We start from the raw sequence: 16,308 nt of genomic DNA, 5'->3' as shown, positions 1-16,308 counted from the left end.
TAAACTTTCCAGATTACCTTTAAGGGTCAGTGAGAGGACAACAGAAGGGGATTTCTCCCTCTTTCTTGGGAAGAAATTCAAGCCCCAATATGTTTTGCATTTCTGTATTGCTAGTCAGACTCGTGTTTTCTGCCTGCTCCCTGATTGCGCACTTTTTCGGCACATTACAGTAACTAATTGTTTGGGTAGACTCAGCCTTGTTCCAGTCCTAAATATGGCAATCTGTTTGGTGTAGCCATATGTTATTTCAAGGTGTTCTCAGGGGAGATTTTGTGGGGTTTTGTGGTTGGTTTTTGGTGCACCCCACTCCGCTTTCAGGGCCTGAAAGGCTGCAAAGAAGGATGTCTCTTCCTTTGCAGAATCATGTTAGTCTGCTGTCTTTTTTTTTTTTTTTTTCTCCTTTTTTTCTTTTCTTTTTTCTTCTGTTCTAATGAAGCTGAGTTTAGATCCGAATCTGGACACCTCTACAAGGACGGGGAGCCTGTGGAGACATAATTTTGTATATGCTCTGGTTCACTGTTGATGGTGTGGGTACAAGAATGAAGTCCGGTTCAAGATCCAAAGCTCAATAGACATGTTTGTGACTAGGGACGGGTTCATTGCTCGTGTGATATCACAGCAGTCCTTAGCTGTGTTACCTTATCGCTGGTTAATCTGCGTGGTCTCTTAGGGGCTGCTCTGAGGCACACCTGAAGACAGGTCTCAGCCCATCGTCAGATGCAAGGCTTTGTGTGCTGAGCTCTTCCTGCATGGTAGCCCATAGCTGGGCTTGTTCTCACAGGTCTTCAAGGCAGGCAATCTATGGATGGAAACCACCAACAAAGCAGAGCTGGCTGTGTTTATGGCTGTCCTCAAGGCTGCTAGTTCAGTGTGGTACAAATGTAGTCACAGAGTCTTTATGTCAGTGTTACTTATCCTAAGCCTGAGTTAGTACTGTGATGTCTTTCCTAGTTTGAGAGTTTAAATGTATTTCCATTGGGTTTGGGTAGGTGAAGAAGGAAAAAAAAAAAAATCCAATGGAATCCTTAAAAAAATATTTATTTGGAAAACAGTCAGCTGTTGGCCAGCCCTCCTCTTGCAGAGCACATGTTTGATGTTAGTCTGTCTGCTTCCCGATCTCTATTGTTTTCCTTCTCAGGATTGCCATGGAAACATACATCAGACAGCGGCAGCTAATCATGTCCCCACTGATAACTTCCCATGTGATCGGAGAAAATGAGCCCCTCACTTCTGTCTTCAACAAAGTCATCGCTGCAAAGGAAGTGAATCATAAAGGGCAAGGTACAGCAGTGGGGCGAGAAGCTAATATAAAAACCTGGTGCAGGGAAGGTTCCCCTTGCTTACAAAGGAAAAGAAGTGGATTGTGAAAGTCCAGGGATCAAGGCTTACTGGAGTTTGCTACCTTCCCTGAGCCAGACATATGGTCTTTGTAATGGTTGTCACCCCAGCATATTGGATGCTAAAGAAAAGGATGAAAACAGGAGCTGTTCTTACTTGCATGAAAAGCGCTTCTCTAGCTGATGCCTCATTTGCTAGTGATGTAATATTTTTAAGATAAAACTATATGGACATAAAATATTTTGAAGTGAACATGACTGCGTACTCTAAATGGCTTTGGGTTTAAACTGCATTATTCGGGATTCATCTGCTCTTGCTTATGTGTCTGACCTTCACTCAGATATACTAGCGCCTTCATCTCAGGAAGTTTGTGTTTTACTGCAGAGAACCTGCTTGCCCCGTAAGGTCATATTCAGTGTTAGGGAGGTAGAGAACTGGGCAAGTGAGAACCAGCTTAGGATATTTAAGACATGTTGTGAGGAAATCACATGAAGAAACAGTTTTCTGTTAAGCATGGGCTTACATTTTGTGGCTTTGTACTTGTTTTTTTTTTTTTCAGTAAACAAGTGTTACCTTTCTTCTCTTAGGACTTTGGGTCTCCCTGAAACTGCTTCCTGGCGATCTAGTGCAGGTTCAAAAGGACTTTTCCCACCTTGTAGACAGATCAACTGCTGTGGCTCGCAAAATGGGATTCCCTGAAATAATCCTTCCTGGTAGGTCCCATATGGCTCTACATTTCCATGGAGTGACAGAGTCAATTGAAATTCTAGAATTTCTGCTATCAACAGATTTATTTTAAAGCTATCTGAAAACTTGTTTCCATTTTTCTTGAAATTGCCAACTGATCTTTCATTTTCTGTCAAAGAAGTGAAAACATAAACTTCCTTTCTTGTGTTGAAAAATGATAGTGCGTGTACTTCTTGGAAGAAAATTTCTGTTTAGTCAAAGGGACAGTTTTGTTGCATATAGGTTTGACCCTGCTCTGTTTAATACATTCCAAGTAGATTTAGCCCTGTAGAGCTCATTACATTAAAAAAGTTACATAAAGAGGAGAATGGTACACTTTAAAGGATTTTGTATGATTTGAGATGAAGATGAAATAGTGTGGTGTTGGCTGTTGTTAATTAGCTGGTGACAGTAAAGTCTCAGAAGAAAAGGATAACATGCTATCCCAGGATGTTAAATGTTAACCTGAAAAACTGTCTGTATGAGAAACACAACTCACTAAGCACTATGAATTCCAGGTGATGTTCGAAATGATATCTATGTCACCCTGATCCAAGGGGAATTTGACAAAGGGAAGAAGAAGACTCCCAAGAATGTAGAAGTCACCATGTCTGTACATGATGAAGATGGAAATCTCCAAGAGGTATGGTGGCCTTTGCAGGAGGTCACAAGGTTGCTGTGTTTGCTGGATGAGAGCTCTGGTCCATAGGATCTTATCAACTCTGTGCAAGAACTGTGTGGTAATGAACAAGACATGTTATAGGTGATCTCAGTGACCAAATTTGAACACTCACTGATTTTTTTCTTTTTTAATTAATAAGAGATGTGAGATGACATGCATTGAGTTCCCTTGACTGCGAAGCATAGACTTTGCGTAACTCAACAGTTATATGCTCTGAAAATCTCTGACTCAAGATACTTCTTGCTTTCATTCTAGACCTTACTTTTTCTTTTCCCATCCCCTCCCTTTGTCTTTTTGTCCAAAGAAAGCTATCCATCCTGGTGCTGGTTATGAAGGTGTCTCCGAATACAAGTCTGTTGTTTATTACCAAGTCAAGCAACCTTGCTGGTATGAAACTGTAAAGGTAGGAGTGTGTCATTTACAGTCTTGCTTCCTTTGTGTAGAAAACAGAACTAATTTGAAATCAGTAGGTGCATCAGTAACAATGTCGTGTAAATTGACTGGAGATAGAGAATGCTGTGCTGCATTTTTAATTGTGTTATCGTGTGCAGGTGTCCATTGCAATAGAAGAAGTCAGTCGTTGCCATTTAAGATTCACTTTCCGTCATCGGTCGTCACAGGAATGTAAGTATCAGAAAATAAGATCTGTAGGAGTACTGTACTCTTCCGACTCTCATTGAGATTTTCTGAGTATCTACCAAAGGTAGAGCGCTTGTACTTCTCCTTATTTCCAGTGTTGTGGATTTTCTTGCAAGCAAAAAAAAATAATTCAAACTTTTTATAGCCGTAAAAAAGGTTTGGTGCCGGTTTTGTTCTAAAACTGAAATTAGATAGGGAGCAACATGTTAGCCCCCTTGAAATAAAATTGTCAATGCTTGTTGCTGCTTTGGCTTCTTGGTGTGTGGTGTTGTTTTTTATTTATATCAGTGCCTTCACAAAATTCAGTGCAAGGCCTGGTGGGCTTCTAATGGTCTTCCTATAGGGGAATTTCTAATTAGGTTAATGAAAGGCTAATGAGAAAGATAGAGCCAGAAGTTTCATCAAACAACTTCAGAGCCCTGAAACAAGATCAATAATGTGAGACTAAGCCCTTGAAAGGCTGTTAAAAAAAAATCTGTTAAGGTACCTGGAAGATGCAGTGACACACCTCCACATCCATACCTCACAAGCAGATTTGCAAAATCCCAACCGAAATATCTATACATTTGTATATTTCCATCTAGCAGCATGATTAACCACTAAAATTGTGTAGTGAGAGATGCTTCAGCGAAGTCGTTTCTCTGTGTAGCTGCAGATACCTACCAAGTGACTTGAGATTAGAGGGAAGGAAGGAGACCTCTTTCTGCTGTGGGTCACAAAGTTTGCTAACTCCATGGTGTTACCGTATGATGCTATTAAAAAAAAAAAAGAAGCTGCTGCACGTATTTAGAAAGCTGCATTATAGATAATATGGGCATAAATAAGATGATTCCTAATAAAGATTTTTCTTTCTATTTGCAGCTAGGGATAAGTCTGAGAGAGCTTTTGGCATGGGCTTTGTGAAGTTGATGAATGCAGATGGAACAACACTGCAAGATGGCAAACACAATTTGATTGTTTATAAGGTAGCTTGGGCATTTGCAGTCTTCACTTCTGTTTAACTAATGGAAACAACTTTTGGCTGATTCTTTTCCTAGCAGTGTAAACATTATAATTGAAGAGATTTTTAGTAATTTTTCTAGGATAGTAGGACAGTATTTTTCTTTCCTTTGTGAGTTGCCCTCAGCTCTGCTTTCACTGATGGGTTTTCTGCCTGCAGCTATACAAATGTGGTACATCCTTCTGTGTCTTTGTATAGAGCATTTTTCCTCTAACATCGTTCACCTAGACAGCGTGCAACAAACAGGTGTGGTGAACACCTGCTTTGGAGCATCAGTGTGTGATGGGAAGAGAGACCCGATGCCTTTAATCACAGGAAGAGGAAAAAGTTAATGCAGTGCGGTAGAAAGCTATGAAGTGAGAGGTGTGAGGCGGAAAAGCCCTCCTAAGCTCTGTGGCTTGAATCACTCTGAGAAGAGCTTAGTTCATTGGCAGTATGAGCAACTTCTGTTCGCTAAAGTTAGAGACCCAAACGGGCAATGTGAGTAAAAACTGTAGAAAAGAAAAGGTGCTTAAAACCCTCTCTGTCTGTCACTGTGTGGAAGTGTGTCTGCAGAGGAGAACTGCAGGAGGTCAGATGAGATGTGCTTAGCGTGAGATAACCCTTGTCTTTGCTGTGTTCAACCAACAGGGTGATAACAAGAAAATGGAAGATGCTAAATGCTACTTAACTCTTCCTTGTACCAAATTGGAAACAGAGGAGAAGGAGACCCCCTCGGGGAAAAACCTTCACCACCTAGCCAACTTCACACCCACTAAAGATAGTACAAAAGACAGCTTCCAGATTGCCACTTTGATCTGCTCCACCAAACTTACCCAGAATGGTAGGTCCTGCATCAGCAGCCTAGCTGTTTATTTGAAGTAAAGAGGGTGCTTGCTTTATGCAAGTTTTTTGGCGTGGGCATAGTGTTTTAGCTTTAATCTTGCTGTTTCGTGTGTCAGTGGCAGCCCGGTCCCAGCACTGTTGGCATCGTGCTGCCAGTACAAGCTACAAAGATGTTTATGCAGCCACTCAGAGACCATGTCACTTGGATCTTTTATCCAAACTACCAATGTTAAATTGAACAAATTTGTCAACATGTATAGAAATGGCACCTGTCAGTGATAGTGTAAAGTTGCTCTAAAGTAAACAGAAGTATTGGTAAGAAAAGTCATGCAGTGCAATAAAATGCCTATCCTAGCTTGAGATAGCTTCTTTTGCATCAATGAGTAGCCTACAAAATTGTCTACCAAATGCCTTGCATTATCACATTACACCGGGGTTTCCATTTATAGCAAAACATAACTTTCTTGCCAAGACAGAACCACGATCTCAGGGTAATATTCTATACATCAGTGTGCCTTTTCCTTGTAAGCTGATTCTAAAAGTATCCTCTAGTACTTGTTCTGTATTGTTCTGCAGCCGTGAAGTCAGCTGTGGTGTTGTTGTAATCTGTTTCTAATTGCTGATGTTCTGTCCTTGCTAGTTGACCTGCTGGGTTTGTTGAACTGGCGTTCTAACTCTCAGAACATAGCTCACAACCTGAGGAAGCTAATGGAGGTGGAAGGAGGAGAAATTGTCAAGGTACGCGTAGAGATTTGAGTCTACTTGGTATGTAAGCACTTACGTATGTGCTTGATGTTGACCTTGAAGGGTTGTAATTGTGTTGTGGCCAAAAAGGCTTGGAGAGCTGTTCTAGCTGCTGAGCTTCGGAACAAAAGGTACGCTTTTCCCCAGGAACTCTCATTAGTGGAATTCACCAGAATTACAGAACTTAAATGTTACCAGGATCAGGGAGATAGTGGTGACTTTATTTTCCCCTGTATCCTGGTGAAACAGAAGACACATTCAAAGCCTAACTGTTAATTTTAAGTAGTAGCTCTGGGCCTCCTTTGCGAATAGGGACTTGCTGTGGATTTAGGAACAGAGTGCAGAGAAATTGCAAAGAGCTTATAGTCAGAGTAGGACTAGACCTGAAATGTGGGGAAATGCCACAGAAAATAGTCTGCTGAAGGATTTAGGAGGTAAGACTTTCCATGGTTCCAAGCATGGATCTCTTAGGCATTGTTCAAGGTCATGTTTTTACTTAACTGCTGAACTACTGAAGGAAGTGCTGCATCATTGCAAACCAGCCTTTATGTAAAAAGTCATCCCTCAGTACAGCGTGTGTGGCTGATTCGGCCCACTGCAAGTTTTAACTATATGGGCAGAATTAAGGGTATTCAGTAGGTCCCTTGCTAAAGAAAAAGGCAATGGAACAGAATAGAAAGTGGGGACATGCAAAGCTGCTAAGAAGAGTTCCTCCTTGCTGTAGCGAGGGAGAATAGCGGCATGTGAGTGAGTTCAGGGCTATAATCCCTTTTAAAATCTTCTTCATGTACAGCTTTTACAGTGGGCTAGGCTGGGAGGGGGAAAATTATCCAAAAGAGTAGGCTCTTGTGCAGGATTCCAGAAGTAGTAGCCTTTTCCAACCCTTTTACTATTTTTTTTTCCTCCTCTAGTTTTTGCAAGACACCCTTGATGCACTTTTCAACATAATGATGGAAATGTCAGAAAATGAAACCTATGACTTCCTTGTGTTTGATGCACTGGTGAGTGAGGCTTTTCTTTTCTTTTTTGTGGATTTAGAGTATTTGTTTTTCAGCCACATTTTCAGTCTGTTCCTGGTGCTTGCTTTAGATGAGCCATTGGTATTTTGCTCTGAAAAATATATTTAAACACTTCTTAACACATTTTCAGGAGCTAGGACTGAGGTACGCATTGAGCTTTTTAGTGACTGCACTGAGAACAGTAATAAACATTTACATAATTTATAGTAATTTCTTCAGATAACTTCTTGCATTAAGACAACTTACAAAAGAGAAGCTGTATTAACTATCTGAAGGACAAAGTGAAATGATTTGTGCAGGGTCATGATGGTGGAGGATTTGTGCTGTGTTGGGAATAGAACCAATGCATCCTAAATCCTAGCCCAGTACTTAGGCAGTAGGGTGATGGCTCCTCTGAACCCTCATAGAAGGATTGTAATGACTGAGTAAAAGACTTCACAAGGAGCTTTCTGCGTCTTTGGAGAGGCTGCTTGGTATGTGTGTGAGGCGCTGGCTTTGGCGTGCAGTGCGGTAATGAAGCTGTGTGCTTTATGCTGATCAGCAAATACGTACCTGCCAGCTCGGGAGGAAAAGTGAAGTCAGATAGATCCAGCCGCCATTGGGCAGAGGAGTGAATACAGGGGGACAGAATGTCCTGACTCTAATGCATGCCGTTGTGGTACTGAGGGTTTGCTATGGGTATAAATCATCAGAGTCTCAAGTTCTAGCTTGAAAAGCATTATTTCTTAACTTTGAAAACCAACCTTCAGCAGCTCTGTGCCTGTTTAACCTGTGCTGTGACAGTGTCACATAAAGACTGTGAGTAGTGCTGCTTCCTGTGTCATCAGTGCAACTTTGAGAAGTGGCTCCCTTTCTCTCTTCCGATTTTCTACCCAAATGCTGTAGTCACACACACGCTGCAGTATTTAGTCACTATTAGAATCTGAATAACACGATCTGTAGCATTAATGCTATTTAGAAAGCCAACCAAACAAAAACTGTGACCCAGCAAAATAAACGGCATGCAATTACAGACTGAGTTACGTTTGAGTGAGTTAGAGGTTGTGCGGCTCTGTACATATATTTCCTTTTGAATTTTTGGCAGGTATTTATTATTTCTTTGATCGGAGACATCAAGTTCCAGCATTTCAACCCTGTACTTGAAACTTATATTTACAAGCACTTCAGTGCAACCCTGGCATATGTGTAAGTACTGGTAACCGCAAACCCACAGGCTGTCATTCGAACAGTGTCCCACTGATAAATTTGGTAAACTACTCATGCAGTCGGTCAGTATACATCTCTCCCTTTTAACTTTTCAGTGCTTTGGTCTAGTATTGCCATTAAAAAATTGGAGGGGCAGGGGTGGAAGTTACGGGTATATGCAGAAGGCGATGGAAAATATCTGAAGTTGGTATGTGGCAGGGTGGGGGGTGTGGAAACTGATGAAGGAAGACAAATTCATAAGAAATCTGGCCTGATAGGTATTGCTGCTTGTGGAACTGTTTTGTCTTGCCGGTATCTGCCTCAACGTTTTCAATCCACCTCTCTCCAAGAGTACTTTGAGCAGAAGAAAGTTTGAAATAGTCTGTGTGCTGTGTACTCTATTACAATTTTGGGGGTATGTCTGAATGGGGTCACAGGCAGCAGAAGTGGAACCGGCCATGGCTGAAATAATACGAGCAATGTTGTGGTTGATGGTAGCAGAGATAAGAGCGGTATTCATCTCCGCTGTCTGCCTGCAACCAGGCAGGTTGAGGAGGCCACAGACTTCAGAAAAGGGCTAAATGTCATGGTGGGGTTTAAACATGCAGATTACCTGAGATTACACTTGCATATTGAAATTCTCTCACATAGACCGTCATTGGTTTAGAAAAAATTTGGATGTTTGGGTATGAACAGTGGGGTAATTCTGTTTCCCTGTAGCTTTTTTATCTGTAGAACTCAAAGCGGTTTAAAAAAAATGCATTAGTCCTGTTTTACCAGGGAAGGAAAAAGCTGGTGCGCAGAATTTATTTAGGTACGTGTGAAAATTTAGTCTTTTTCATCAACCTGTTGGCTTCATGTGCTTCAAAATGAGGATTTGTTTAAGTGCTGTAGCTAGTCATGGCTTACATGCCCAGGGATACCCAGGAAGCTGCTGGAGAAGCCACGGATAACACCCAGATCTTTTGATTTTCCAGCTCCTTGATCTAGCAACCCTCAACCCAAAGGCCATTACCCTTGTGGTAACAGGCAACTGAAAAATTTAAAATGGAGGGCAAAACCAGAAACCAAACTCCTTTTTCCCTCTAAAAAATCTCTTATTTTTACTGATACACATGAATTCCTAGTTCTGAGTATTCAACCTCTTTTGATGACTGTCAACCTGAAGAAAATTTTGTGGGGAAACGTGATTCTGCAAAGCTCTGAAGTCCCCACCTTCTGGATTGCTTTCTTCTTCCCTGCCATGGCCACACAATCACTGCTTGCACGTGTTTTTCTTTCCTTCTCCCTATAACCTCTGGAAGATTCATCATTCTTATTTCTCTTTACTATAAATAAACTCCTTTGTCTGATTAGGAGCACTGTATCTTAGCTTTGTTGTTCCCTTGCCTTTCTTTCCAGCTTAGCTTGACAATGAGATACCTACATAATGGCAAGTGGACTATAATATTAGATAGTGTCCTTCGTGCACCCCACATGCCAGGATTTGATGAAGCAGGGAATTGGATGCTGGCAGTGTGGCAAACCGAACAAGCAAGTGCAGAAGCTGTTGTGTACGTGGCTGTCACTCACACACTGCTTTGGGTGCTGTGGGTTCTTTAACGAAGAGAAGAGGATTTTGTCTGAATATTAGCTGCCATAGCATTCACAGAAGATTCTGATCTTCAGATTTGGCAGAGACTAGATAGCAAATACTCATAATATTGTGTGTAACTTCTGTCTGTAGTTCTGAAAGCACTCAGTAAGTATTGCTTCTGAAGAATTTTTTTGTTACACACTTGAGAATGCTAACACACGGAGAAGGTGTCAGTCCGCTTTCAGTAGTAATGGGTTTTCCAGATTCCTGAGCACTTTGCTTTAGGAAAAAGAAAAGCAGATCAAGAAGCTGGGGTTTATAGACCAATTTGTAGAATCTTCTGAGAATTCATGAACTGGTTATGAAAATCTGGGCACCCCGTGAAGCCAAAGCTTTCAGAAGGAAATAAGCTGTGAAGAGGAACCCCTAACCATTATCTATTTATTAGGCTGTAGTTCCTCTCTGGAATAAGGAAGCTGGACTTACACAGAAACTTAACTGTGTATTTATTTTTCTTTTTATTTTATTTCCAAAGGAAACTCACCAAAGTACTGAACTGTTATGTGGGAAATGCTGATGACTCCAGCAAGACAGAATTGCTGTTTGCTGCTCTGAAAGCCTTGAAGTACCTGTTCCGATTCATCGTTCAGTCACGAATATTGTACTTGAGGTGAGACCAAGGTCATTGCCACCCTTATGTCTCCTCTTGGAAGCTGATGGAGTTCCTTCCAGTCAACACCACTGGAGGGGGTATTCTTCAGCATATCCTCTATCCTTGAATTATTAAGAGGAGTATCTTTCTGCCCTTTGTCTACAGCTGGAGAAAATAAGTTGAGTAAAAATTTAAATAGCCAACTTGAAGGCAAGAATCATTTAGTCACCTGTAGCATGCAATAAGCAGCAAATGGTAGTGCTGAAAAGGAATCTTGTTATTTTTAAAAATAAAACACATAATCACTTCCTCATTTTAAGAAAACTTAAGAAACAAATGCACGCGTGGTTACTTGTTAGGTGAGGTAGAGTGACACGTTGTCCAGTTAGGGTATGGTCAATGCCAGCAGTTTTACTGTAGCCTCAAAACATTTTTTCAAAGATTTACAGTGAATGTTTGGAATCTTTTCCTCATGTTCATTCTGACTTTTTTTTGTTTAATGCTACTTGATTCTTAGAACCCAAGCAGAATTCGATGCAATGGAATTTTTTAAAATGCAGCTTTTCCCTTATAACCAATTTTAGCAGGAAATTACTGCAGAGTCCCCACTGCCGTTTTTACACTCAGTCTTTGTAGCAGGAGATTGCATTAAGATGTTGTTCCACAGGATAAAATCATATTTCAGCCACTGTGACACTGTTAGCCCAGATTTATGTGTGTAACTTAGCTCTTTCTGTTCTTTGCAGGTTTTATGGGAAAAGTGAAGATGGGGATGAATTTAATGACGCAATACGCAAGCTGTTCCTCTCCTTCAATGTCCTCATGGACCGGCCTTTAGAGGAGGCTGTCAAGATTAAGGTATGTGTAATTTCCAGGGAGAGGTAATATTTTTTTATTAGATCAACTGATACAGTTTGAGGGGAGAAAGGAGGCAGAAAATGGGACAAGCTTTGAGACACGTAAAACCCATTCAGATGAGTCACACCACCTCTGAATGTCTGTTTTAATGAACTCTATGTGGCAGGAAAGGAAGATTTAAACCCCAAAGTTTGTTAAATAAGATGAGAGCTGTGGTTTTGCTGAAGATCCTTCAGTACCTGCTAGGATGAAAGCTAACAGCCAATGAAGATGTAATCTGCTGCAGTGTGGAAGACGCTTCCACATAAGCTTGAGGGTGTTGGAGATAGAAATGTTAAACCACTGCAAAAATCAATGTAATGCTGGGATTCAGAATAATGAAAAAATAAATGGCTTCTAAATCTATCTGAGATTTTATACTTGGTTGTTTTTCTGGTGTCAGCTGGATTATGAACCTTCTGTTTGTGCTCTGAAGAGGAGCAGAGCAGCCATAGGCTGCTAAATTGCTAAAAGCAATGAGGCCTTTAGATTGCTTGCTTTATTTCAGTTCTTCGAGCCAACATGCTTTTCTCTGTTTGAAGGAAAGATTGAGTCTAAACTTTTAATTAGCACTTGGGTGATTTAAAGCCCAGCTTTGACTCTCATACGGCTGGCAGCAGCCATAGAACATCGGAGACACCTTTACTTGCTGCTGCACCTCGTTGTCTGGATGTTACATTTAAGAAAGCCATACTCATGCCTGGATAACTTATTACTGTGTACCTGAACGTGCTAAAGAATGCAGAACACCGAGTCACTTGAACTGGTTAGTGCTTTTCATGTCAGGCTGTAAGGAGCTGAATCCCTGGAACTGCAGGATGTTTGCAAAAACTGAAGAACTTGGCTAGCAATCCTTCCTCCTTCACGTTTTCTGCTCTGCGCTGCAGATGTGTGGTTGCTGGAGGCTCTTTGGATGCGTAGATTTGATCTTATGCCAGTTCTCTACAGGTGTCTGCATATTTGCTCTTGAAAATAACCTATATTTGCCGTGTCAGCTATGGGCATTGTTGTTGAGACTTTACACCCTTTTAGAACAAACTAGCTGATCTAACTCTTGTTTCCATGTGTGTTTCATGTTCTTGGTTTTTGGTTTTTTTTTCTTGCAGGGTGCAGCTTTAAAATACTTGCCAAGCATCATAAATGATGTCAAACTAGTATTTGACCCTGTTGAGCTCAGGTAACTGTATTAAGTTTTTTTTTTTTGTCTTCTAAAGGCAGCTCATCTGTTGGGAAGAATTTTGGAAACTTTCCTAAAAACAACCACTCTGTGACATGATGATGCACGTACTGTACATGAATTTGAGGAAGCGCCTGCAGGGCTTTAGAGGAAGTCAGTTTAGTTCAAAGGAATCTATGCATTGCAACTGTTCTTTCTTAAGCACTTTGAGATTTTGCTGAAAACCAAAATTTGAGGACTAGGGAGTGATATGCTGAAATGTTGTGCAAGTTTCCACCAATTCTTAATGATTAGTTCTGAGGTAAACTGAAACGTGTGGCAAAGGCATAGCCCTGCTCAGGAAAGCAAAAGTTATATTTGTTCAGGAAATTCACAACACTGTGGATTTCTGTTCTTTGTTCTTCATAGCTTTGCCCAGAACCTCCCAACCATGCCTCCGTGTTCTGACACAAATAATTTGCTTGTAAAGAGTAGACAGACAGCAAATATACTTGGGATTTAATTTAATGGAATCTCGGATTGAAATGAGTCATCACTCTTGATGAAAGGGGCATCTGGAAGGATACGCTCTTGCGAATGTATAGAGCAGTGTTCTGAGTTTCAGCAGTGGTCTGCTAAAGATTTGCAAAATTCTGCTTTTGTTTTGTATGAAAGTAAGTGGGATTACCTTATGCTGGCAGTGGAGGGCAGATAGCATTGCCTATTTATAAGCTTTTGTAATACATCTAGTGTGTCTTGGGATGCAAGCTTCATTTTAAGAGGTGTAAAAGAGATTAAGCCTGCAGTTTTGACTATGGTTCAGTTTTAGTAAAAGTCTTATACTAAGTTTCTTGAAAAGAAGGTAAGGCTCTTTAGTAATTTGCCTAGAGGCTGCTTGCAGGTAATATGTCACACAGTGCCAAAACTGCTTGACCTGCCCAGATGCAGGACTCTGTAAGTGTAGCATGGAGTCACATCAGATGAAAATGCTGACCATACTTTGTGTTTTGCACGCTAGCGTCCTCTTCTGCAAGTTTATCCAGAGCATTCCCGACAACCAGCTAGTCCGACAGAAGCTGAACTGCATGACCAAGATAGTGGAGAGTGATCTGTTTAAACAGGCTGGTAAGTAGCAAATTGAAGTCTCTGGGTTCTGCATGGGGCCACATACTCCTAAAAACAAAATGTCTTTCAAGTTCACATATTCTTTAAGTCAGTCAACAGTGTAGTCTGCCATTAAATCCATCTTCAGAAATATTCCTTGCCCTGGAAAAACTGAAACATTTTTTGCTGTTTTGTCTTTATACAATGCCTAATACTGGAGGGTCCTGATCCGGTGGGTTGATTTAGAATGAGGCAGAAGGTGAGAGTGCACTGCTTGATGCTACACATATAATTACTCTTTATTTATGACTCTCTTTACTCTATTAAACTCAAGTGGATTTAGGCATGTTTTGGTGTCAAAGATAAAATCATGAGCCAAAAGATACTGTGTGGTATCCATGTATACTGAATGCTGAAGAGTTTCCTGAGACTGACAGGATGTGGTGCTCTGTTTTATTTTTCAGAATGCAGAGATGCTCTTCTGCCACTACTCATAGATCAGCTAAGTGGCCAGCTGGATGACAATTCAAACAAGCCTGACCATGAGGCCAGCTCACAGCTACTTAGCAATGTTCTTGAAGTCCTGGATCGGAAAGATGTGGTGAGCACAAACTGTCAAGGGTGCAAATTAAAGTTAATTCTTCTTTTGAGGTCTCGCAGTGAAGAAATCTTCTCAACATATGCTTTAAAGAATTACAAAGTTCTGATGAACACAGATGAACACAGAAATTGTGTTGCATTGCTAAATAGTTCTTCGACTCTCTTTGCACATGAAGTAGCTGTGTCTAAAAAGGAGGCTTCAAAGGTTGAATTAGTGGTTATCACTACAGTACAAAAAGCATTTACTTTCCTTTCTGGGGACCACAATGTTGTTCCCAGCTACTTTGGTGGCTTGTTGAATTATTTGGAGCGAGTCACGGAAGTATTTGGTTTCTCGTTTTCTCTGATACAAAATAGGGACAATGATCGTTATTCAGTCAGGAGAATACAGCTGCTCGCCACATTGATCATGAAAACTGATCCGAAGTTGCTGTGGGAAGAGCAGTTTGAACTGAAGAGCAGTTCAGTTTAGCTATGCCGGGGTTAACTGGTGAAGCTGGTATGAATCAATTATGCGAGCTTTCCACCAAGTGTATACCTGCAGTACTGGAACTGACTGCTTATGTGTTGTAAATATCCTTTTTTGCATCCTCTAATGACAATTAACCACTGCCAAGGCGGTTGTCCCACACAGGGAGCACTCCCTAGAACAGCATATATCAAGAATTGTCTCAAATTTTCCTTACTGAATATCCCCAGGGGCCAACTGCTGTCCACATCCAACTGATCATGGAACGTTTGCTGAGGAGAATAAACCGCACAGTGATTGGAATGAGCAGACAGTCTCCACACATTGTGAGAGCCTTTTACTTGCTTCACTTATTATTTTGCCATTTGTTACAGTGGAATTAATTCTCCTGGGAGATTTCAGTGTGTAGTAGTGGTTTATGAAATCATCTTTCCGTTTCCTGCAGGGCTTCTGTGCCACTATAACATGGCTTTTGGTGGTTTTCTGAGACCAGGTATTAGGATACAAATTGTCCTACTCCAGCAGCAGTTGGAACTGAGTCACAGTCGGCTGTGCTTTCAAGGCCCTTTGGGCCCTTGTGCACAGAAAATTTGGTTTCTGTGGATTTTCTAATACACAAGGAGTCTTTGCTGAAGAAATGCTCTTTTATCACCTTGGCTGAATAGGATTAAATGCTGAAGGAGAGGCATCTCTTAGGGGCATTTCTGACTACTGTGTGGCATCTTAGAAGGTGTAAGCAAGTTGGTATGTTTTAATTTACCTTGTACTTTATATACAGAAAAATGAGAAGCTGGGCGTATATAGCAATATCTTATTTTTGATAACTCTGAGGTCAAGTTAATGCTATTACCAATATGTCCGCTATGAGAATTACAGTTTTCCATAGTACATTTGAAAATCATAGAACCACAGGATCATTTATGTTGGAAAAGACCCTTAAGATACAATGAAGTGGTTCATATACATATATATATATTACACTGGTTTGAGGTTGTGTTTTTCTTGCAAACTATGATCCCTAGGGAGAAAGAAAGCTATAACCAGACTTCATATTGGGAACTTAGGAAGTCTTGGTTTGAGATAGAGGACTAAACAGTCCCACAGACTGATGTCAGGACATAAATGAGCAGGATCGTGATCAGGGGGACTTGGTTAGGCAGAACTCTGAAAGTGTATGCTACACTTCAAACTTACAATGCTTTAATACAGAAAAATAATCAAATGTTTTATTTTTCTTATTCTAGGGTATTTTTGTGGCCTGCATGACAGCCATCCTGAGGCAGATGGATGATTTCCATTACAACCATTACATCAATACTTTCAAAACCAGGCAGGACATTATTGTAAGTCAGCCTGGCTGGGGGATTAGCTCAGTTCATAAAGAATGACGCTCTGCTTCTGAAAGGTCACTTCAAGTTACTGTGCTCAGTTTGGACTGATGACACTGCATTCATCAGCAACGGCTTACGGGCACTGAACGCCACAGCCACCGGGGATGTGGTCACATCTCCCTTGCTGGGTGTACACACTGGATGCTGCTGACTCAGTAGAGCCTGAGAGCAGGGTTTGTAGCATTGAGTAAAAACACATTTAATGACAATTCAAGTCTGCGCAAGTAAAAAGTCAGAGTGAATTGAGATGAAAAGGAAAAGCGTTTTCCCCTCTCTGGCTCTCACTGTATCTCTTTGTGATCTTG

The 16,308-nt window shown here is 41.0% G+C and overlaps 1 protein-coding gene across 1 annotated transcript in view; it reads left to right on the top strand.

The window, feature by feature from the left end:
• Positions 1–16,308, top strand: part of DOCK5 (dedicator of cytokinesis 5) — a 79,915-nt gene that overhangs the window by 34,131 nt on the left and 29,476 nt on the right. Inside the window, exons 12-28 of the mRNA XM_086767748.1 lie at positions 1,139–1,281; positions 1,926–2,051; positions 2,583–2,707; positions 3,051–3,149; positions 3,298–3,370; positions 4,247–4,350; positions 5,016–5,208; positions 5,851–5,948; positions 6,866–6,955; positions 8,058–8,158; positions 10,270–10,404; positions 11,133–11,244; positions 12,390–12,460; positions 13,458–13,564; positions 14,008–14,144; positions 14,843–14,938; positions 15,857–15,955. Coding sequence (XP_086623874.1) covers positions 1,139–1,281; positions 1,926–2,051; positions 2,583–2,707; positions 3,051–3,149; positions 3,298–3,370; positions 4,247–4,350; positions 5,016–5,208; positions 5,851–5,948; positions 6,866–6,955; positions 8,058–8,158; positions 10,270–10,404; positions 11,133–11,244; positions 12,390–12,460; positions 13,458–13,564; positions 14,008–14,144; positions 14,843–14,938; positions 15,857–15,955 — 1,909 coding nt within the window. The remainder of the gene's footprint in view (positions 1–1,138; positions 1,282–1,925; positions 2,052–2,582; positions 2,708–3,050; positions 3,150–3,297; positions 3,371–4,246; positions 4,351–5,015; positions 5,209–5,850; positions 5,949–6,865; positions 6,956–8,057; positions 8,159–10,269; positions 10,405–11,132; positions 11,245–12,389; positions 12,461–13,457; positions 13,565–14,007; positions 14,145–14,842; positions 14,939–15,856; positions 15,956–16,308) is intronic.

The sequence above is a fragment of the Chlamydotis macqueenii genome, chromosome 27 (genome assembly GCF_036417535.1).
Source record: "Chlamydotis macqueenii isolate bChlMac1 chromosome 27, bChlMac1.mat, whole genome shotgun sequence".
Taxonomy (NCBI): domain Eukaryota; kingdom Metazoa; phylum Chordata; class Aves; order Otidiformes; family Otididae; genus Chlamydotis; species Chlamydotis macqueenii.
Note: the sequence above shows the minus strand (reverse complement) of the source record. Positions and strands in the feature narration are given on the sequence as shown.